Source organism: Zootermopsis nevadensis, unplaced genomic scaffold (assembly GCF_977971745.1).
Source record: "Zootermopsis nevadensis isolate Lab colony 2312 unplaced genomic scaffold, Znev_1.0 Znev_ptg000001l, whole genome shotgun sequence".
Classification (NCBI taxonomy): Eukaryota; Metazoa; Arthropoda; class Insecta; order Blattodea; family Termopsidae; genus Zootermopsis; species Zootermopsis nevadensis.
Genome location: NW_028259133.1, coordinates 22,236,730 through 22,257,671, shown reverse-complemented (window position 1 = coordinate 22,257,671; position 20,942 = coordinate 22,236,730). Strand labels below are relative to the sequence as shown.

The window sequence follows — 20,942 nt, the reverse complement described above, 5'->3', positions numbered from 1 at the left end:
ACAAATTTCTAATTATTCACTTGGATCATGATAAAACGGGGTCAGGACAGCATTCAGACGAATGCAACGCGTATGAAATTAGAGGCACCCTAATTCTCGTACTTTCCGCTAGGTACCGCCGCATCACAGAACGACTGCGATATTTTCGTAAACGTTCCTCAAGATACCGCTAGTTACGTTCCACGCGTTGACATAATAGATTATTTCGTGGAAAACCTAATGTCGCTGAAAATCGACCTATCACAAACAAAGTGTTTCGGGAGGGCAAAATAAAAAAAATTGGAACCAACAAAATCTTCTCGGGCAATCAGCCGCGTCAACTGCGTAGTAAACCAACGTTTCGGAAACCAACTCTGTCCCCATCATCAAGGTTCTGATGTGACGAAGCGTTGGTTTACTACGGTAACCAGTTGACGCGGCTGTTTGCCCGAGAAGATTTTATTGATTGTACTAGCCGCGAAAGTCTCCAATCATACAAAATTGGAATCAATAACAAAATGGATGGACATACAGACACGTTCCAACAGACAACCAGCCATAACCTAATTCAGAGACGCGTCCTGTAATCTGGTATAAATTTCAGTCAGTTTACACCAGACATGATGAAACACTCATTTTAGAGGTCCACTATCTTCTGGGGGGGAGGGGGTAAATGGATGGGTGGATGTCAGTTCATCAAAATATCTGTACGAAAGGTAGGGTAGGTATACACTTCTCAGAAGTAATCCATGTGACATAAAAGTATTATTTTACTTCAATCTCTTTCCATTAATACTCATGTTTTACGTATTACAAAATACAAACCAATTAACAATATCAGTCTCTCAGTCTGAACTTCCACTGCAAAACAAGAAAACTAAATTTGTACAAAGTAATTCTGTGCTACTTCATAACATACGCAGACCCCAGACTCAATCACTCACTTTACTGTAATTTGTTACATCTAACACGTGTTACAGTAAATCATGCACAGTGGAATGACCATCAGGTTACTATTCTGAAACCCTGCGTAACAGCATAATAATCATCCGAAGAAAGTGCTGCATTATTCCAGTACCAATCACTTAATTTACTCTACTTTACACCTGTTCAACTGTGAACTTTGCCAGTCTCTGTTTCCAAAACATCGCATTCTTTTCAGTATACCGGATTATATGATCTAGATAATAACAGCAGCTTAGAAAATCAATCAAATAATTCCAAACAGCTCAGTTACACATTTCTATTGCAACTTGTGAAAGAGTTCCACGACTTGTTTCTGAAGTATATACTAACCCCCAGATTAACGCGCACTGTAATTACAGAAATGCACAATAAAGTCTAGAAAAACTGTTATATAGAATTCCACACATTTTCTAACAAAGGGATTATTAAATGATACGACAGTCACTAAATTTCCAGCACATGCACTTTCCTTGAAATTCGCAATTTCGTCTAGCTCCGACTCACTGGTATTTCTTTCGGTTTGACGTCTGGCTTGTACGATGCCTCGATGTTCAGGACTCCGTCAATTCCCAAGAATGTTTTCAAGGAGGAGAGGTCCACATTATCCGGCAAGGACATCTCACGTGTGAACTCCTGCTGCAACTTGTTGCCGTCCTCGGCCTTCCTCTCCATTTTTGCCTGAATGGTGATTATGTTTTCTTTCAAGGAGATACTGATTTCCTCAGGTTTGAAGCCGTCGACATCTATGTTGATACGGTACAGGTCACCACTCTGCACGACGCCTTGGATGGGGATCGATCGAGGAAAAAATCGACGGAACGGAAAGTGCTCGATAAAATCCCGCTCCAGCCTCTCAAATGTACGGTCCAAATCTCGAAACACGGATCCGAAATCCGAACGGCGATGCGGGCTCCACAAGCTGCGCACTGTAGGCCTATTACACGGATTCTGCTGATGAAGTACAAATCGCCGCAACGGCACCATTGGGACTAACCTCTTGCAGTGACGAAGCATGGTTGCTGCGATTATTAACAAACTGTACCAGTTACGTTTTCTTGACAATACAGGTCCGATGTCAACACGTCTGTTCTATATAAATATCAACACTTGTGTGTTCCGGTAATACCTGACTACATGTGTCTCTCCCAGTATTTATACGTGGTTCGCCTTATATACGTCGAAATACGCGTTTCCTCTTAAACAACATCTATTACATCAGCCGATCCTGCCAGAACATTCTAACACTTCGTAGATGTTTCTTACACTGTTTCACCGACCAATGGGAGTATCGATCCGGTTCTTTAAGGCGCATGGTTGGAGCTCAGTTTCTGATTGGCTAGTTCATACAGAATTTTCTAGATTCTGGCGCGATATTTAGAAAACATACCATGATATCTAGTCGTCAATTTGGTAAGCCTAGAGACTGCTGACATTCCAAGTTCAAAATTTCCCAAATGTGTGTACATTTTATGCGATTTGAGACGAACTTCAATGTCTTAAAATTCAAAATCCGCTGGTTCGTTTCACGTTGTGGAGGCAAAACACACAACCACGAGTAGATGGCACTATTGGAAAGGTTTCATGAGACATCTGTCGAGGTTTCTGAGAACTGCCTAGCAATGTAGACACGTTGCTGGATAAATCGATATCAAGTGTGACGTAATAAAATACAAAAAAATAATACATATTTTAAAACTTAATTCTTTAAGACCATTCTAAAGAATATTTAGGATGGCGTATTGCAATAATTTTGGTTAAAATTCTGGACAGTATCCATCGTCTGTTTGCCATGACAAACAACAGATGATGGATAATGTCCAAAATTGTTGTTGCTACATTTCACGTCATTACTTCTTTTAAAAAAAATTATACCTCCCCCTTCTTCGTCCCGGTACCCCGCGTCTTTATTCCAGGGCAAAGAGAGGGTACCTACTGGTGATTCCGTAATTAGGCGAAACGTAGCAACAAAGATTCTGTTTTCTTACGATGTCACACTTGATAGGACCTGTCAAGTGAATAACGAATTGGAGAAAAGGATACGGAAGGAAGAGGCATTTGCTTAATCATGTCACTATCCTCACATTTGCTGCAGAAACCCAAGAAATACGTCAGTCAGATTGGGGGGGGGGGGGGGACTTTAAAAATAATCACCGAAGACCGAATTTTACTGTACAGATTTACAGCTGTTCAGTGTCTGCAGCCAACACGAAACAAGAAACTCTGCTCGTGGCGAAGCGGGAGTGGTAAATTATTGAAAATCTGGTAGTCGCTCAGCTGGTCAAGACGTTTTCTAAAACACCGCATCTGGGACAGCCTTAGGCGTCTAAAACGTTGACCACGGCGCTGAGGTTTACAGCTCGCGTTTAAATTGTTTCATCTCAGGTAAACTTTGGAAGTGAACGAACATATGAAATGCCTAAAAATAAGTGCATTCAGTTTGAAAAGCTCAAACAGAAATCTCCTTGACACTACATCAAAAGGCTCCGAACATCGACAGAAATATTATCAGTCGCTCAATATCTGGCCTACAGTATTTATAGGTCACTTCGTAAGCTCCTTGTTTGGCCTGGCACAGGTCGGCCATTTGTTTCCCTGACTCTGGTATGGGCGTAGCTTCAAGACACTTAACTGTCTTTCAGCCACACAACTTCCCTTTCTTGATAAGCTGACAGTAGTTGAACTGGTCAAAAACTCCCCGGAACACAAAAATTAATTACTGCATTTACATGTATTAGGATTCGTTTTAATATTACCCTCGCATCTGGGCGTAGGTATGTAGGTACTGCATGCTACGTGTCGTGCCCTGCCCATCTGAACAGCATTTCGCGAATTGCTCGCTGTCCGCTGCAGTCGATGATGTGACGTAACATTATGGCCGCCAGCAAAACTAATTCTCGTCGATGAGTCAGCGACTACGTCACGTGGTTCAGCGATGCTAAATCGGAACACCGAATGGCGACAACTGAAAGAAACCTCGGTGCTTGTGCTCACACAAGTCACTTTCCTTCCAGGAACGGCTCTTAGTCAAAGCCGCAGCGCCCCCGAGGAAACAGTAGTCCTCGTACGTAAGACAAGATCCGGTCCAAAAGTCCCAGGAAGGCGATGCGAGGAGGAGGTCAGCAAGGGGCGGACCCAGGGGGAGATGAGACAATATTAAAAGTTATTTGAGAGGGGAAAAAAAGGATGCGGAGTGATTCAAAGATTCCACCAGTCCAGTGAGACTGAAAGAGGAGTTTACGACCCACCCGAAACACGACAGGAATTTGTTACTGACCCAGCTGAAACGTAAAAATATTGTGTGGGGTTTTCGAAAACAAAACCACGTGAATGTCACCGAGCGTTCTTCTTCTGCTCCCCATTCGGAGGGCAGTGTCGCCAATAGGAAAAAAGAAAACTCATCAAAGACCCGATAATTTTACACACACAGAGAACAGACGACGAAACACTGGTTTTACCCGAATTCAACACACAGACTATTCTACAAACACACCCGTGCCCCTCTTAACGCACAGTTACCTCAGTCGAAGGGACAGAACTGAAATGCGCTACAATTTTGACCAGGTGACCCAACCATGAGACCACGCCAGAGCACGTAAACGTGTTTATCTTCAGCGAAACGGCCAGAATGAGTACGAGCTATATCGCCCCCCCCCCCCAAGCGCCTACGTGTACTCTGATTGGCTATGAGATACAGTAACCGAAAGAAAGTGGCTTAAAACCGGGTTCGGTTAGAGGCTGTCGAATTTCCTGACCACCTGAGCGCCGTCAGCTGCTCAATTAGGAGCATTCGGACGCCAAGAGGCAGGATTGAGGTGGCCTAGCAGTGGGATGGTTGAAAGTGGGCGCTGTTTGAATTATCATACCTAAAACAACTTTGTCAGGTAGCAAGTTGTTTTACCCTTCCATTTGTGGAGATGGCGGGGTTGGCATTATCGATTACTGGGCACTGCCACGTCATAGCCCGCCCGCCCGTCTGTGTACCGCCACTGAACAGCAACGAGGCGACCAGAACGGCGTCCCCCGCCCTCGTCTCCTCCACGCAGTCGTTTAAATACTCCACTGCGACTAGCGAAGCAGGTCATTGAGGTTTGCGAAGTCGCGACGTCGAGGTGTAGTCCGGGTGTTCATAGATCGCGTTTGAGCCGGTGATACAAGCGTGCGCTGACAGAGGTAAACAGGAAGACGTTTGTGATCATATTAGTAAGTGACCCGACCCACGTACGTAGCTTAACTGCGTAGTGAGCCAATTCTTTCGACGACATGGCCGAGAGTGGGATAAGAAGAAATATTCCCATCAAGCTGGGAGACTTCAGCGTCATAGACACGGAGTTCAGCAACATCAGAGAACGCTTCGACGCCGAGATGAGGAAGATGGAGGAGGAAATGGCTCGCTTCCGGTCCGAACTGATGACCCGGGAATCCAACTTCTTCACAAAGAGCACAACCAGGTAAGGATCTCCGAAATTATTTACCACTCGTCACAGCTGATTACAAACTGAAATTTAAGACTTCGGTGCAAGATGAGAGCAAGCGACATTTCATATTTTTCTCAGGAAAGGATGAAAAGGCTGCTATAAATATTCAGTATCGCGTGTATTCGAAGAAGCCTACGGACTTTCCCGCCTCATGCACAGGATTCTTCTATTTTAATTTTACAGCCGACAACCTGATCTGGGTCATGCCATCTTTGCACCGAAGCCTTCCTAGTAGCTGCAGCCCCGACGTGTCTGCAGAGAACGTCTTTCAGGGGCGTAACTGTGTGGCTTTAATATTATTAACACTTCTCACTTTTTCTTTTTGAGTTCTGTGCAATAATGTTTTTCGTTAACATAAATAACAACTCCTTGGATATCTTCTGGCGTTATCTCCTGCACAGACGAACGCATCACAGAAGTTACGAACTCGCTGTGACAGCGGCTTCCAAGTAACCAAACCAAAAATATGAAATTCTACAACGAAGCTCGAATTGACCGAGAAAGTCGCAGTTCAGAAAGTAACTTCGAAACTGACGTTGCAAAAAAAAAATAGTTGCACAGTCAAATGTTCGCAAATATTATTTTTAACGCAAACCACAGAATTAAAAATCCCTTGTATGTAATGAACATACCAATAATTATATAAGATGTGAAGCTTTAACGGCGACTGAATGCAACGAAGTCTTCTGAGGCGATCGGCCGTGCACGTACGAGCTCTTGGAATGCATAATTCATTTGTAGTCGGACCATTCCTTGTTTGGGCACGTCCGGGCGTGGCGTTACGTAACTTCGGCGTCTCCTCTCTTGGAGAGACGAGAAAAGCAGCCCAAATACGGCGTCCCTTTCCTCGCTGTCAGTCCCAGGGACAGGACGCAGACACGTGGACCAAATTGAGAAGTCTAAAAATACGGACCACGAGGTGTGATAATGAAGCTCCCAACTCATCAGCGCCCCTGACACTTCTGAAACCCCTCCATGACGTTGGTTGGGGGTCTTTTTTTTTGGGCGGGGGAGGGGGGGCGACATCGAACTGAACATCCTGGGGACACATTTTCGTCACCTCATCTGTTTCAAGCTCATCGCAAGCCACTTTGTACAGCCTAGAACAAAATGTTATGCACACTGCATTGGAGGTGGTTCACAACAAAGTCCTGAGGGGAATATCTGGACCAAAGAGGGGCTCCTCTCCCGTGACGTACCGCCTGAGCTACAGTCTCTTTCTCGCGACGTATATGTGTGCATGACATCATCGCAATTTTTCTACGTCACAGCGAACCGACCTTCCAGCGTCAGCGTGTGCCCACGTGGCTGCAAGCCGCAAAGACTGTTACGTCACGTGACACACTTAGCTTCCCCCGAACGACGTACGTGTTTCGGTTTTGCACTTCAGCGTTCTGTGGACGTAAGAAGAAGCCCCCCGGCGAGATTGATCGAATCAGAGACGCCGACTACTCGGTGGTCAACGTCCCAGAAGACGGGCGTCTTCATATTCGTCGTCGCGAGAACCTGAAATCTCACCAAGAGCTTCATAACAGTCAATCAGCTGAGATGCAAGCGTCGCACCTGCTGAGCTCTTCGTGTTCCTCACCCGCCACCCCGTTGGCGGAGACCCAGAGGACAGAAATACGCGCTAGGCAACTTTGAGTAGCTCAAGTGCAAAAGGGTTGTCCTTACAACTCAGTCGACAGAATATTTCGTGCCTTTGAGGGTTTAACGACCAAGCAACTTCCACGCATTCCTCCTACAGCTTGGAAAGACATTTTTCCCCCTGTTTGAATTCATTATTCTTGCAAACAAAAGCAAAAGACAGGATGAGATAATATCTGGCGGTTAACAAACCCCAGACAGTCCGTGCGCTGGGAAAATGCTCATTACGTTTGTATTGAGGACGACGTTCGGAGCCAGAGTGGTCACGACAGGGTGAGTGGGTGGCTTCGTGTTCTGGGCGACGTTGCAACTGCACTATGCAGCAGCTGATACTTGCTCAGCTGCTCCAAATTCCCCGCCTTTCACAGGACCCGAATAGACCCCTGTTTACAATCTCGAACTGACTGACGTCCAAGTTATTTCGGCACCGCGTACACCAGTTTGTCCGGTTTCTTGTACTTAATTTACGATTTCAAAATTCTGTAGACCCACAGATTTCTTCTCCGCAGTTCACTTTCCTTCCGCATACCAGCATTCTGTTCTCTCTCCATCCAGAGTGCAGGCTGAAAACTGTAATCGCCGAATCTCTCTGCCATTGGTTCTCATGTCCGTGTGTCCGGTTGCATAGTGAATGTGGCGACCCGTAACAGATTCTTTTTCTGTGCGCGATCTCAATTTCTTGCCACATGTCGAAAGGCACCGATTCTACCAAAGATGGCTTCGATCCGAGCTCCTGATCGGTTGCACTGGGTTCGGTCACGTGGAAGCAAGTGCTTCGCGTATTTGGTCAACGGGACGGGTTTCGCTGTCTTTCGGTTCGTCACCCGCGACACACAAACACGCGGCTGTGCCAGTTTCAAATGTGTTAAAAGTGGCGTAATGATGCAGGCGAGACGTGATCAGGTATAATTTACATTGTGGTTTGGGGTGTATTGATCCATACTTGCAGAATAAGACGAGACCAGATTCTAAAATGCGGCTCTTAATTAAATAAATGTCAGATATACAAGGACAATAAAACTGGGCATGGCGAAGTTTGATCCAGAATCTTCTCGTTTTGCCGGCTGGGTTCGCTTTCCGTAAAAGGAGTGGAATTTCTCTCGCTTTCTCCTCGGCGATCTGCTCCAATCCAGTCGTGCTGTCCAGCACATCCTCCACTGACATACGAGCAGCTTAAGTCGCCAGTGAGTCAGGAAGATCCGGGCTGGGCCTGCGTTTCGACGGGAGCCGCCATGGGCCCCGGGGGTTAGTTCAGACCTCAGCTGGGTCGCCCACTGGGTTTTTCTCTGCTTCGAAGGTTAAACAGCGTCACCAAAACACTTTTGCGATGGTGATGGGGGTGTCAAGATGGCCGTCTTTTGAGATGTTGCGGCATGACCGACATTTCGGAGGTGCTCGCGGTCGATCGCCTTGCAACGAACGTGCAAGCGAGACTTAGCTCTTCGCCGACCTGGGTATAATTCCAGAACAGCTGAATCGATTTTTATGAAACTTAATACGAGCCGTTTCACTTTCTACTGCCGACAAGTGGCCAGTTTTTGTTACAGACGGACACTTGACTTCACTTCATCTGCGCCTCTCTGGCGTTGCGTCCATAAATGTTTCTGGGAGCAGATGAAATACATTTTTTGTGTCAATTTCACTTTCTACGTAAGTCTTGCGCCTTCTTTGCGACGTAATTAAAGACTCAACTCATAACTCGACAGCCGAGAAATTGATCGGATTTTATATCGGGGCCGTAGTTCGTCTGTCACTGGGAGCTTGGAGGTAGGCAGTCAGACGGAGCGCACTGGAGCCTTTTGTACCATGCGAACATTTCCTAACTCGTTGAGAGTTATTTGGGTGAGTTCTGTCCTTCACAGGGTTAGCTGAGAAAGTTCGAGGATTCTCGAACGCTCGATCGAGGCAGAGTGAGTCAGTCAACCCCACCCCCGAAATAATACGACTCGCGAAAGCCAACTGTTTGTCTTTCCTGCGTTGTTTCGCCGGCACGTACTGCCTCGTGCCAGTTGGCACTCGGTGACCATTTTGACATTGTGCAAGGTGTTCCTTGTCACCTGCACTGCGCAGAACGCTGAATCTGCTGGCGATTAAATGTATTTCCAGCATCCCCTGCCACCGTTCTGAGGTTCTTATGGAAATAGCTTTGTTGCCTTGCGGTAAAGAACCGCCCACACGCACTGCGAGGGTCCCAGAGCCCGTCTGCTGTCGGCGAAGAGAAAAATCCCTGCCCCCGGACTCGAGTCGAACTCCTGTCGTCCGGCCAGTGACGCCGAATTGACTGTGGATGCTGGGGTAGGAAAGACGGCGATCAGTATTTTAAACCGTCGTGACTAGCAGCACCCTCAAGATTGAGGCGACACGTTCCTCAGGACACTGATCGAATCCGTGGTATTTAGGAAGCCAGTTACAATCAGGAAAACTCCCCGGGTGACGTGAGATGAAATAATCGGCTATTTTTAGAACAAGTTAGCTTCGTGACGCTTGTGTAACTCGTCTGGCATAATGAAATGAAGAAAGACGCCAACATTTTATGGCCACTTTTGCCAGAATAATCGAGTAAAATGCATCGTATAAATTTTCTTCAATTTTTTTATTTGTGTAATCTTACGAAATGGTATTCAAACTTCGTAAAATAATTTCACCTGCACCTACGAAAGTTTTTACTGCCTTCAGATTCCGAATTCCATTATTTATGTCGTATGTAACACCTAGAATTTCCACTTTCAAGAGATTAAATGTTTACTGGCATTAATTCTCTGTACATCTTCTTTAGAGCCACAAACTTAAAACGGAATTAAGTATCCTTTTTCGAACTAACTTCAGAAACCATCGTTAATACGTTGTAAAAAACGGGCAACACTTCAAACACATTTAATCATTACTTGAACAGGGGATAATATTAAAATGAATCTCAAGGAAACAGGCATGGATTGAGTTTTATGACTCAGAACGAAGACCGCTCTCAACATTTGCACACCCTATACTGATACTGCATTAGCTGAATAACTCATCTGAGAACATTAGAAGGCGAACGTGGTGTTGACATTTAAGTGACGGGGACTCGATATTTATTAAGTAAACAGCGGATCTGTCCTCTCTCTGACCTTGCGAATAATTACATCGCTGCAGAAGGGCGGTCATCCGCCACTGATTTTGTTTCGCCTCGGCGTGTGAAAAGGCCACTTCGCGACCTAGAGCAATATTCAGCAGAAGATGGCTGCCTCCATCATCAGGACGATAATGGAGGCAGCAAGGACCTCTGAAACGTCGGTAAAGAACCCAGAAGCCAGCCGTCTTCAGACTCACCGCCACGAAAACCTCAGATCCTACGACATTCAGCAGTTTTGAACAACACTTTTGTCTCTCATAAAAGGTGGTATTCATCCACGAACCCTCTAATTTTACCAATTTGGCGGTAGAACAGAGTATAATGTTTAGACTACAAAGAAGTTACATTTAAAGTATGAAACAAGTCAGGAAATATACGCATGGCGTAACAGTTACTGTGCGATCGGCATTTTAAGACATTCGAGTTGTTGTTAAATTCTTAGTTACGTAAGGGCGGACGGACAGACGGACAGTTTTATTTTGCGCCCCGCACGTATCGAATGTTTTGCGTTCCTTTTATGAGCCCGAAAGAAACTGCAGAGAATTGGGTCATTTAAAACCACGCGTTGCGCTGTTACGTGTTGCATGACGACTTCCAGTCTGTCGAAAGTAATTTGAGACTTCGCTGTCGATATCCGGGGGGAGTCTTAAGTTGTGCGCGTGCTCACCGTTCTGGGGCAGGAAGTGAACACGAAACTGGGGCGTCGGCCCCCACGAGTTCAATAACACCGTCCGCCGTGTCCACTGTCGAGTGGGGAGCGTAAGGGGTCTCGAAACACCCCGCACTTCGGAGCGCGGGCCGCCTAATTTCCAGAAACCATCTTGCCTGACTTACCCTGGCGAAGGAGGGACAGCAGGCCCACCTTCCAAATTCTAATCCGCTCACCACGCACAAAGAGCGTCGTGAAAGTTCCTCAGGATCGATCAATCGCCCTGACGCTGGGCTTTTACTGTTTTGACCAACGAAAATTAAATTCTGAACTGCGACGATCTTTTGGTAAGGGAACAAACGACAAAGTTATTTGGAAGCTGTCCAGCAGACGTACAAAGATGAACACTTCCTGAAGAATCACAAATAATTCTCAGACTCAAAGAAATTAAAAAGATCTTGCTCTGCTTGTTCAGAATGTTATTTCCCCCTTCATTAATGCACTACTAATGATTCTACTTTGCCTTCTATCTTGATTATAATTCTGAATCAGTGGCGGCGCAGGCGCACAACACTCGTTTCCTGTGATTTCTGTTGTTCTTGCTCGTGCTGAGGAAAAACACGGACTCTCGATGGCAAATGACGCGAGGAAGACTGGAAACGATGTGGACTATAATTGGCGTGGATGCAAATTCCGATGCAGCAGGTTTACTCCGGGGAAATCCCCCCTGTCCCCACCGGACATGGTACTTGGAACGAGAACATTCCCTGCGCTCGCCGGGAATCGTGTCCTGGTCGTTCAGCCAGTGAACTGTTCATGTCAGAGATAACAAAATTTCGCCTCGCAGTGCCAGGACGGCACTCGACATGGGGGACTCCTCATCCCCCCCCCCCCCCCCGCACAGCACCGCCACTGAGTCTTAGTAGTGTAACAAGCAACTAACTCTGTCTCTTGTGTGGCAATTGCAGTCGGCACTCCCAAACCAAGGAGACTAAGTCCTCGTGGAAAGGAGACGGCGGAATCCCCCCAAAGGACGGGTTCACAGCCTTCTCAAGGTGCTGGTTCCTTGACACTTTCCTCTGTGTGGTGGCATGCTTGTGAATAAGAATAACCTAACAACATAACGTGATCGGCGGTCTAGACTCTGAACTCTGGCGCGTCGTCTTTGGAAGCCGTAGATTTTTTCAGTCGTGATACTGACAATGTGCATGAATACGTCGATCACTACTGAACAAATCTTAATTCAACTTAGAAAAAGAAAATGTGTGCACGCATTTACAGGATTTGGTGTCTGTTCCGCGTTAAAACCCCCGAAAAATTTCGTTTTACGCGAGAGTTTAACAGCAGCCGACGGCAGTTTGCCCGCCGGTGGATCTGGTGATCATGACGAACACTAATGGCTGAAACGTCGAGACAGAACTCGACCAAACATATACAGATTATTTACATTGTATCTTGCGTGCTTTATGAGCGTTCACTGTAAAAAAAAACATAATTCATTCTGTCTAAAATTTCTGACTAAGCTGAGCTATTGAACAGACACGTGTTCTTGGATACAGACGTCGTTTCGGAACCTCGGCAGTTAGGTCAGTTGGCGCGGCTTTATCTGATGACAAAAGCAGAGCCGGCTTCCGAAACGCCGTGTGTTTTTAAACTTTGACGTGAACACAGAATCGATTCTTCGGCACGCGAAATACACATTTTGATTTACAGGACACGGCCAGTAACACGAAGTTAACTGCTTCACTGGAAGGGGGGGGGGGGAGATCGTGGAATTATCAGAGTTCTTGGTGCAAGAATAATAAATATCGCTGAATGTACTCCATGTCTAATCTGTGAATACTTTGTCACAGTTGTGGCCGTGTCTCTAAAATCAATCATTTCAAGGGCCAACCGTGTCATTGCAAAATACGCAACATTGCTCGGGGGTGGAGTCGTCCGGTCAGCTTCTGAATACGCACGCTTACGGCGAGCGTTTAATCATGATCCCTGTTCGTCTTCATGCGCTCCCCCCTCGAGCACTGCGTACACACTGTAAAGTAGGCACTAGAGCACTTATAGTGAACTAACAGGACACAGTCCCCCGATCACTTACAGCACTTCCTCCACGGCGACAACCGACGGGGGTGCGCAGAAGGGCGAGGTCAAGACGTGGCTGGATGGATTCAACTCTCCGCTCATCCAGAATGAAGGCGACAGCAAACTCCTGAAGCTGCGATTCGACGTCAGCCAGTACCAGCCCGAGGAGATTGTCGTTAAAACTGTGGACAACAAGCTTCTGGTAAGTCTCTTTGATCCGGGGGGGGGGTCGTCTCAGCAGACTCTGTTAAACTACAGGGCGATTCGAAAGTGACGCACGTGACCGTATGACCTGGTTAACACTTGAAATCTCTTGTTCATCATGAGAAATATATTTGTGTTCTTACTGGTGAGCAAGGACTTTTGAATCACCCTGTAGCAGCCCAGGATAGCGATCAGCAGTGACGTACCCACCCGTATTTTTTACCTTGTCAAATCAACCTTGAATGTTTATGAAATTTCAAGGACTTGCGGTCCTGAACGTAATGATTTACATAAAACCTAATCTTGCCACGTTTATGTGGTTTCATACGCCAGAGAAAGAAACAGCGGATTTTGGGCTCTGCAGATCCCACCAGAGTGTATCGCCCTCAGTGCACAAAAAAGTTGAAGAAAATTTTGGGGGCTCTTCCGATTTGTTGGGCACCCCTATTTCAACATCTTTCATTACATCCGCAGTCACAACGTCCACTATGTATGTTCACGATGCGCACAGCACGTTAACTACGTGCAATGTTCCCCGAGACGTGACAGTAAAATTAGACTTAAGTCAACACCCGCTTGGACAAGTTCGTGTTGGTTCACATTTTCGGCTGAAATATCCCAGGAAAGGGAGGGACGTACGAGGTGGAACTCTACGGAAGTTCATAAAAGAACTCACAAAAACAAACAGCACGTTCTCGCACTAGTGGGCTTAGCTGTTACTGTGTTCTTCACGAACAGACGTAATAGGCTATAAAATCCAACGAATTTAAAGCCAAAGTTTCAGGCAATGCAAGTCCATCGAGTCGGGAAGCCGGGTTCTGTCCTCCTGGCTACTTACACCTCGTTTTCTTTTCCATGGCTTTCAAGTGTTTTCAGTCCTCAGAAATAAATGCAAAAGAAAAGTGTTTGAGAACGAAGTGCTGAGGAGGGCAGGCCGCTGGGACCCCAGAAAAAGTGAGGTGACAAGAGGATGAACCTAACCTCACAATTTGTTAATTACTCGTCGCCGGATATTATTAGGGCGACCAAATTAAGGTGTATGAGATGGGCGGGGGAGGGCATGAGAAATGCATAAAGCCTGAGAGGAAGGACCATGTGGGAGAGGATAATATTAAAATGGATCATGTGAAGGTGCACACGAATTAAAATGGCTCAGGACTGGGAGCAGTGGCGGGTTCTTGTGAACACGATAATGCACTTTCGGGTTTCATAAAAGGCTTGACTGTCCGGGTGACATGTTTTCAGGAAGGAGTCGTTCCCAGCGAGAGCCTCACTCTCACCTGATAGTAGGCTACCTGTTAAGCACAGCCACCAGACTCGTAACGCGCCAGCAAAATTGACTGATACGTCGTTCTAGAGATTTCAAAGAGTGGTCCAGCGTTGCAGTTTCAAGGTTGAAGCGATGCTAATTGCATCACGTGGCTGCGTTATGTAATCTGCCGAGCACCAGATTGTTAGCAATGCCCGTACGTAGCCAATAAGCATATGCAAATAGTTATCAGTTCTTGAAACGCTCAAAGCAAGGGCAGAATCTATTTGTTTCGTCACTTCCCGTGAGGCAATGAATCTTCTGTTCTTGTCTTCAAAACTGGACATGAAAAATATACACATTCTGATTCCTGAAGACTGCGGCTTCTGATGGCCGAAACTACTGTCCAGTATTTCGGTCCATTCAAGGCATTTATATACACGTCGATGCACCCTTCTGTCAGTTTGTTATACTTACCCGGACCGCATCGGGGAGATGACCAGTTCCGACAAAATTTTAGTCAGAGAAGCAAGATGTCGGATGCTGTTACAGAACTGGATTCACCTGGCTCAGGGTAGGGACACGTGATGGCCCTTATGACCAGTTCAATGATTATTAGGTTCTCAATGAGGGCTCATTCGTACAATATCTGATAAGCCCCCCCCCCCCCCCCGTGGAAGTGCAATGTAACCGCTGACGTCACTCCCGACGAGAGATTGTTTTTTAAATTTTGTTTTAGTGGCAGTGTGAATACAGAGCTTTGTACTGTTCGCTGCTACAATTTAACTTCTTACTTCAGTTGGACTGCGTCGTCCCAGGGCAGGCAGTTACACCACTTGTGATATTTTCTAAATGTTCATTTCTATTTAAAGTTGGCTTATAAGTCAAGACAGACTGCCATTGTACTTGCTACCTTCGGTCGGTCGGTCGGTCGATCGAGTAGGGACGCAGCACGCCATATTGGGACAGGAGCAGGTATCTGCGTGGAGGCGTCAGTGACGTATTTTATAAAGCTGACTTGCCAGTTGCTGTGGGCTGTCGGCCGACACGCGTGGGCGCTCTATATTCAGATCGTGGCAGAAACAAGGACAAAACAATGCACTCGTCTGTCATTGGTGGATGCAAGAAAGTAGCAGACTCAGGATTATGAATTCGTAGTGGCCGGCTTTGCCCCTGAGACAGATGGTAGGTCCCGTGGTCACATGACCCAGTGTCTTCGGATCCGAGTTTTTGACACTTGCTCAGGGCGTCTTTGCCGATAACCCTGATAAGGTTCCACACTGCCAGCGCTGTGTTCTAGCCTGTGGGCATTCGTCATTGTGTTTCATAGCTTATTACTTGAAGGGTAATGTAGCATTCTAGGCCTGCGAAACTTTAAACTGTCTGCAAGAGATGGCAATACAACGCACAACTGGTTAAATTCTAGTCGACTGAGGGCGGTTTGTCGAACTGTAGAAGAACGGCATCCAGGTGCCTGGAGTACAAAGACCCTGGACTCGGTTCCTCTGGAGGGAGAGCCGGTTCTGAGTCCGCCTTCGACCAGCATCGCCACCAAATATGGAATGAAGCCTCGCGTCGCCACAAAGACCGACCGGCTTTTATTATCAGATCTGGGGCTTGCAAGAAACAATACAACTGCTCGTTACAGATATTTTGTTCGTCGCCAGTGCAGGTCCGGGTTTCTTCCACACACAAAAGGCGGTTGGGGCACTGCACTTGGAACCTCCGGGTTCGATTCCCTGTTATCCTGAGACGTCTTGTTCTTTCCTCACTCTCTCCCCCCTCTGACAAAAGACTAGAACGGTACTCTAAAACATGCCACGACCACTTCCACTGTAACGTACACGAACATCATCCCATTCGGCTGTACATTGCAATATGAACTACGCAAAAGAAGTAAAGTTTCTTTGGAAATGTTCGCTTCATGACTTCTTCTGGGCCCCGAATTGGAAAAGTACATTAACAGCGAAGCGAAATTAAGTATTCGAATTGTCTGAAGTGCAATGGGGAAGACAGACGACAGATGGACCAACACATTGCAGCTGGAGGGTGATGATGGGTCCCATGAGAGGTGTGAAAAATTCTCATAACCACTCCCCCCCCCCCCCGCGCTTGCACCGAGTGCGGCTGGAGGTACAGTTCTGCCAATTTGAAGTGAAACTCTCTGATAAAAGTGGAGTCCTACTTTAGAAGGTGATAGTCGTTCAGCTGGTCAAGAAAGTCCCCGCCATTGATCTCCCTCTTGTGTGCCGAAGGTTCTCGGTCAACATCCTCGCCCCTAATTCATTTTTTAAAGACCTTTCGTCCTTATCCTCCCATCCGTTGCTGGTTTTCCCCAAAGAGCTGTTTCTCAACCGATATTTGTAACTCCTGCTGTGTGCATGATCGGATTCCGAGACACCGAAGTTTCCCCGTGGTCTTTCGCAGAAGCTCCAAGCGAATGCCGCGTTGAATTCCACTGCTCGTCACTTAACTCACACACGCCCCCCCCCCGGGGGGGGGGGGCGTTCATTGCCCTATCGTAGTGGAGTTTTTAACTTGCCACGAAGTACATTTCTGTCAGAGCAGCGTTGACGGTGGGCTTCAGATCATTAAGCACTGTCTGTCTTGTTAAAATTAGAAGCAAGGCCCCGGATGACAGACATTGCCAGCCTTAACGACACTCGAGGGTTCATGGCACTAGGTTCGCCGCGGAACTGAAGCTACTGCATCCTGTTTATTTATGACCGATTTTAATATTATCCGCTCATCTATGCCTAAATGCCCTGCTTCATACTCCATGTTCGCGCGCTCCTGACCGTGCTAATCGCATACGAAGGAAGGACCGAATGCCTATTGTTTAATGTCACCTGCTGCAAGTGGGCGAGTCGTGGGTCGCACTTTCGAGTTCCATGTGAATACAACACACCCTTTGAGCCCCAGAACTGAAAAACAGCGCGTTTTGAGAAGCTGAGATACATTATTCAACTTCAGCAATTCTCTCCTCAGATGAGACTTTGGGGTCTGGGATGTTTCGCCGTGTTCCCTGTCAGATGACTGACCAACGTTTCAGAGGCGATGAGATTGCCTTTATAATGGAGGCAGTAAGCTCCTCTGAAACGTCGGTCAGTTATCTGCCAGGGAACACGGCGCAGTATCCTTACATATCGTTACCAAGCAACGTTTGCCGATTGATATTTGGTTCGTGTGAGGTAGGATGTGAATTTTTAAACTTGATTTGGGCGATATTCGTTCTTCGAAGGGGTAAACAGAACAGATACTTCGCAAAAAAGATTCGTATGACCAGTTGCTGAGTCAGGAGGAGGGCGCTCGGATGAATCAGTCGTGATATTGTGTTCTGTTCCCCAGTGACACACCGGCCCCGTCGCTTCGACCGTGTTCCTCCTACCTCACTATTTTCTCAACAGGTGGCAGCAGAAACCGGAATCAGTTTGTGGACCGCGTAGCACTAACGTAACGTCGGAAGTGCAACTCTGTTCCCGCTTGGCTTGTGGCACTTCCGCAATGAACAGGACACGCAGTAGTGAATATTAAGGGCGACACAGCCTCTGTAGCCAGCACAAAGTTCGTGCTTACGGGGAAGAAATTGCATGATGCACTCATTGGGGTAATCAAAACAAGGAGCATGAGATTGGTGGGCCATGCAGTACGCATGGGAAGGGGGAGGGGACGTAATTCAAATGAGAAAGTAAGAATTGATAGGGGAGCTGTGTCAATATGTGAACATCACTACTCGCCACACTGAAATGTCTGTACTTAAAATCGAAAAAAGTTCAGCTTTTGTCCAACTTTTCTTGTCTTCTCTGCCAAAAAGAATTTTCCTAGAAAGCCTCTGCTATACATCAGCCAGGAATAGTCAATTTTCGTAAAGTTCGAAGCTTCAGCAAGAACAAAACTGTTCTTTAGTCTGTGCTTCCACAGTGTGTTCAGGTGAAGCGGCTGAAAAAGTCTAGAAATTTCTGGACGGCGGTTTCACTGCAGCGTCTCATTCTGTTTGGACTGCATGCAGCCAGGCTATCTTTGCCTTGAAATTCCTCTGCTCTTCTCTGACACTGTGCTAAATTTAAACACCCTTCAAGCCTTGGTAGAGGCATGCAGCAAAGTTCAGAGAGACAGCAAAGTAAATAGTGGATTCATAATTCCTACATCAAGAGATCAGGACCCCTCCCAACAAAAAATTTCCCTAAATTTGAGTTGGAAGAATATGAAAGAAGGTTTGTGGCCTACGTGCAAGCTATTGCAGCGCCGAGTTTAAAGTAATGATTAAAACAATGACATCTTGCCTGTACACGTACAAAATATAAATACAGCAAAGACAGAATTTGCTTGATATTTCATATTTTAAATCTAATTACTGTGTACAAAATTTTGAACCTGTAAACCAATTAAATTAATTAGGAAGGATGATTTATGTAACAGTTTCTTCCGTTTGATTTCTCTTAGGTTCACGCTAAACATGAGGAAAAAACTGAAAGCAAGTCCGTGTACCGCGAGTACAACCGAGAATTCATGCTGCCCAAAGGAACAAACCCTGAGAGCATCAAATCGTCTCTCAGCAAGGATGGCGTACTCACGGTAGAAGCGCCTCTGCCAGCTATTGAGGGAGAGAAGCTCATCCCTATCACGCAGCAATAGAGAACAACTCCGATTTCCATCCTGCACCACAGCTGCATCACTGGAGTCACCGTCACGTACTGCTTCTGTCATCTCTGAAAGAAACAAAGGCCTAATTTTTCATTTCTACTTAGTACTGCGCTTGTTGTATTTGGAGTTTTTAATAAATACTCAAACAGTTACTTCTCTGAAATAACTGAATTTAATTAGACCACAAAACATTCAAAAGAATTTGTCTGAAAGAGGTCAGGGGTGAACTCGACTCAAGTTAGCGACTGTCCTGCCTCCTTCCATTTTGTTTGTGGTATGTGCTGGTGGCTCAAACACATCACACCACCTGCAACATGGAACTGGCACACAGTGAAGGGGCCAGAGAATTAATATATAATGCTGAAAATTTTAAGTTATTGTGGAATTCGATAATAAAATTACTATTAGTTTTTTTAAAAAAAAGACGCCTGCTTGAAATGCAATATTCCTGTTATGACTATGTCGATACATGGCCGTACATGTTGTTTAAATGAATCTAGTGCCTGATTGAATACTAGGACACACCACACAGTAGCCAGCAGTGTCAAATCTTCCCTGAAAATTGTGTGCATATAATTCTTGCACTATGCGTATTTTCATGTTGATGCTACTCTAGAGAAATGCAATATTTTGTGCACATTAGCTTTCTACAGGATAAAACTAGTGACGTCATGTTAAAACACCACAGAGGACAAATGCAATCGCTTGGGATTCATATTTTGGAAGAAGGTAACTTCTGAGAGCCCAGATTGTGTTTGGCCAAAATAAATATCACTAAACTATTCCATTTTGTAACTGCTTCAGTGTGCGATAATAAAATGTGCAGCGTGTTTATGTAATATTCATACTGTTTTATTTTTATTTCCATGTATTCAAAATTTAGTTGAGCACATACCAGATAACCCAAAACTACTGTCCAAGACATTTGGTAACATACAGAAGTGAACAATTATATGGAGCCATGCTAATGCTAATGTAATGTGATTGTTTATTCTGTATATTATGTATATTACAATGCATTCACCATATTCTTTATTATTACATTATAATTTAGAATTGTTTGTTAAATATGCAATCTTTTTACAGAAACTATTAGCACTATAAATTCAGTGAATATAAATAAAAAAATAAATTGTCTGGCCATGTTTCATTTATTTTATTTTTTAATTATAATGCAAATTATTTTCCTCTCCTTGGTCAGAGCCCTTTTACCATCTACCTCTAATCCAACTATCAGCAGCTTCAGGAATGTAAATCAATTAATAAATTGCTACATTGGCCGAGTATCTCTCACATGGTCAAGTCTCAATAAACGCTGGAGTGATGTTCATGGAGAAAACAGTGTTTTAGAAATCACTGTTTTGTTTTCCATAAATGATACAGGTTATGTACATAACATAAATAACATTCTGAGAGGCAAATTTAAATGTAGAGCTTCTGCTAATTGAGGTTAAGTAACCACAGACACTGACAAATACACTTTCAATAGCAAATGTATGTGTCAATGCACTCAAAAAGGTAAATGTTTTAAATTTTATCATCTTTAAGGGATATTTACACAGTAGACATAAACAGAATGGTGCCAATTAAAATTTCAAGAATGCAGTAGCAAGTGGCAGAATGAAATTAGCAACTCAATTCCAAGGAACTATATTTTAGCATTCAATCAAAAAAGCTGAAGGCATGTTCAAACAAGTTTAATTTAACAAAGTTAAATTTGCAAATAAAAATGATATGCAGAATTTAATGTATATTAACCAAATACAGCAGTAACAACAGATATTACTCCACTGCTGAGATGTTTCTAAACATCAATTATTTTCCATAAGACAGGGATTATCTGAATAATTTTCATGTTCTTACTGCATCTGAAGATTAACATGAACAGTATTTGTTGACTGTCCCCACTAATGCTTTGCACCATTGAAACTTATAATG

At 45.2% G+C, this 20,942-nt stretch overlaps 2 protein-coding genes across 5 annotated transcripts; one reads left to right on the top strand and one right to left on the bottom strand.

Annotated features, from left to right (window-relative positions):
* Nucleotides 1-731: 731 nt before the first annotated feature.
* Nucleotides 732-2,513, bottom strand: LOC110826464 (heat shock protein Hsp-16.1/Hsp-16.11). The gene has a single exon (XM_022057127.2). The coding sequence runs from the start codon at nucleotides 1,957-1,959 to the stop codon at nucleotides 1,435-1,437; it is 525 nt and encodes a 174-aa protein (XP_021912819.1). The 5' UTR covers nucleotides 1,960-2,513; the 3' UTR covers nucleotides 732-1,434.
* A 2,452-nt stretch (nucleotides 2,514-4,965) lies between these two features.
* Nucleotides 4,966-20,141, top strand: LOC110826461 (heat shock protein beta-1). 4 transcript variants are annotated; one of them, XM_087346608.1, is made up of 4 exons: nucleotides 4,966-5,393; nucleotides 11,797-11,865; nucleotides 12,890-13,109; nucleotides 18,804-20,141. In XM_087346608.1, the coding sequence occupies exons 1-4, from the start codon at nucleotides 5,206-5,208 to the stop codon at nucleotides 18,993-18,995; spliced, it is 669 nt and encodes a 222-aa protein (XP_087202734.1). In that variant the 5' UTR covers nucleotides 4,966-5,205; the 3' UTR covers nucleotides 18,996-20,141. The 4 variants fall into 4 exon arrangements, with proteins under 4 accessions (XP_087202734.1, XP_021912813.1, XP_021912815.1 ...); XM_022057121.2 differs by having other exon boundaries at nucleotides 4,967-5,393; nucleotides 11,797-11,883; nucleotides 12,926-13,109; XM_022057123.2 differs by lacking the exon at nucleotides 11,797-11,865 and having other exon boundaries at nucleotides 4,986-5,393; nucleotides 12,926-13,109.
* Nucleotides 20,142-20,942: the final 801 nt, after the last annotated feature.

Coding starts and splice junctions, on each gene's coding strand:
- LOC110826464 (XM_022057127.2), bottom strand. CDS start 1,959: ATGCTTCGTCACTGCAAGAGGTTAGTCCCAATGGTGCCGTTGCGGCGA.
- LOC110826461 (XM_087346608.1), top strand. CDS start 5,206: ATGGCCGAGAGTGGGATAAGAAGAAATATTCCCATCAAGCTGGGAGAC. Junction 11,866..12,889: donor GGAATCCCCCCAAAGGACGG/GTTCACAGCCTT, acceptor GAGCACTTATAG/TGAACTAACAGGACACAGTC. Junction 13,110..18,803: donor CTGTGGACAACAAGCTTCTG/GTAAGTCTCTTT, acceptor GATTTCTCTTAG/GTTCACGCTAAACATGAGGA.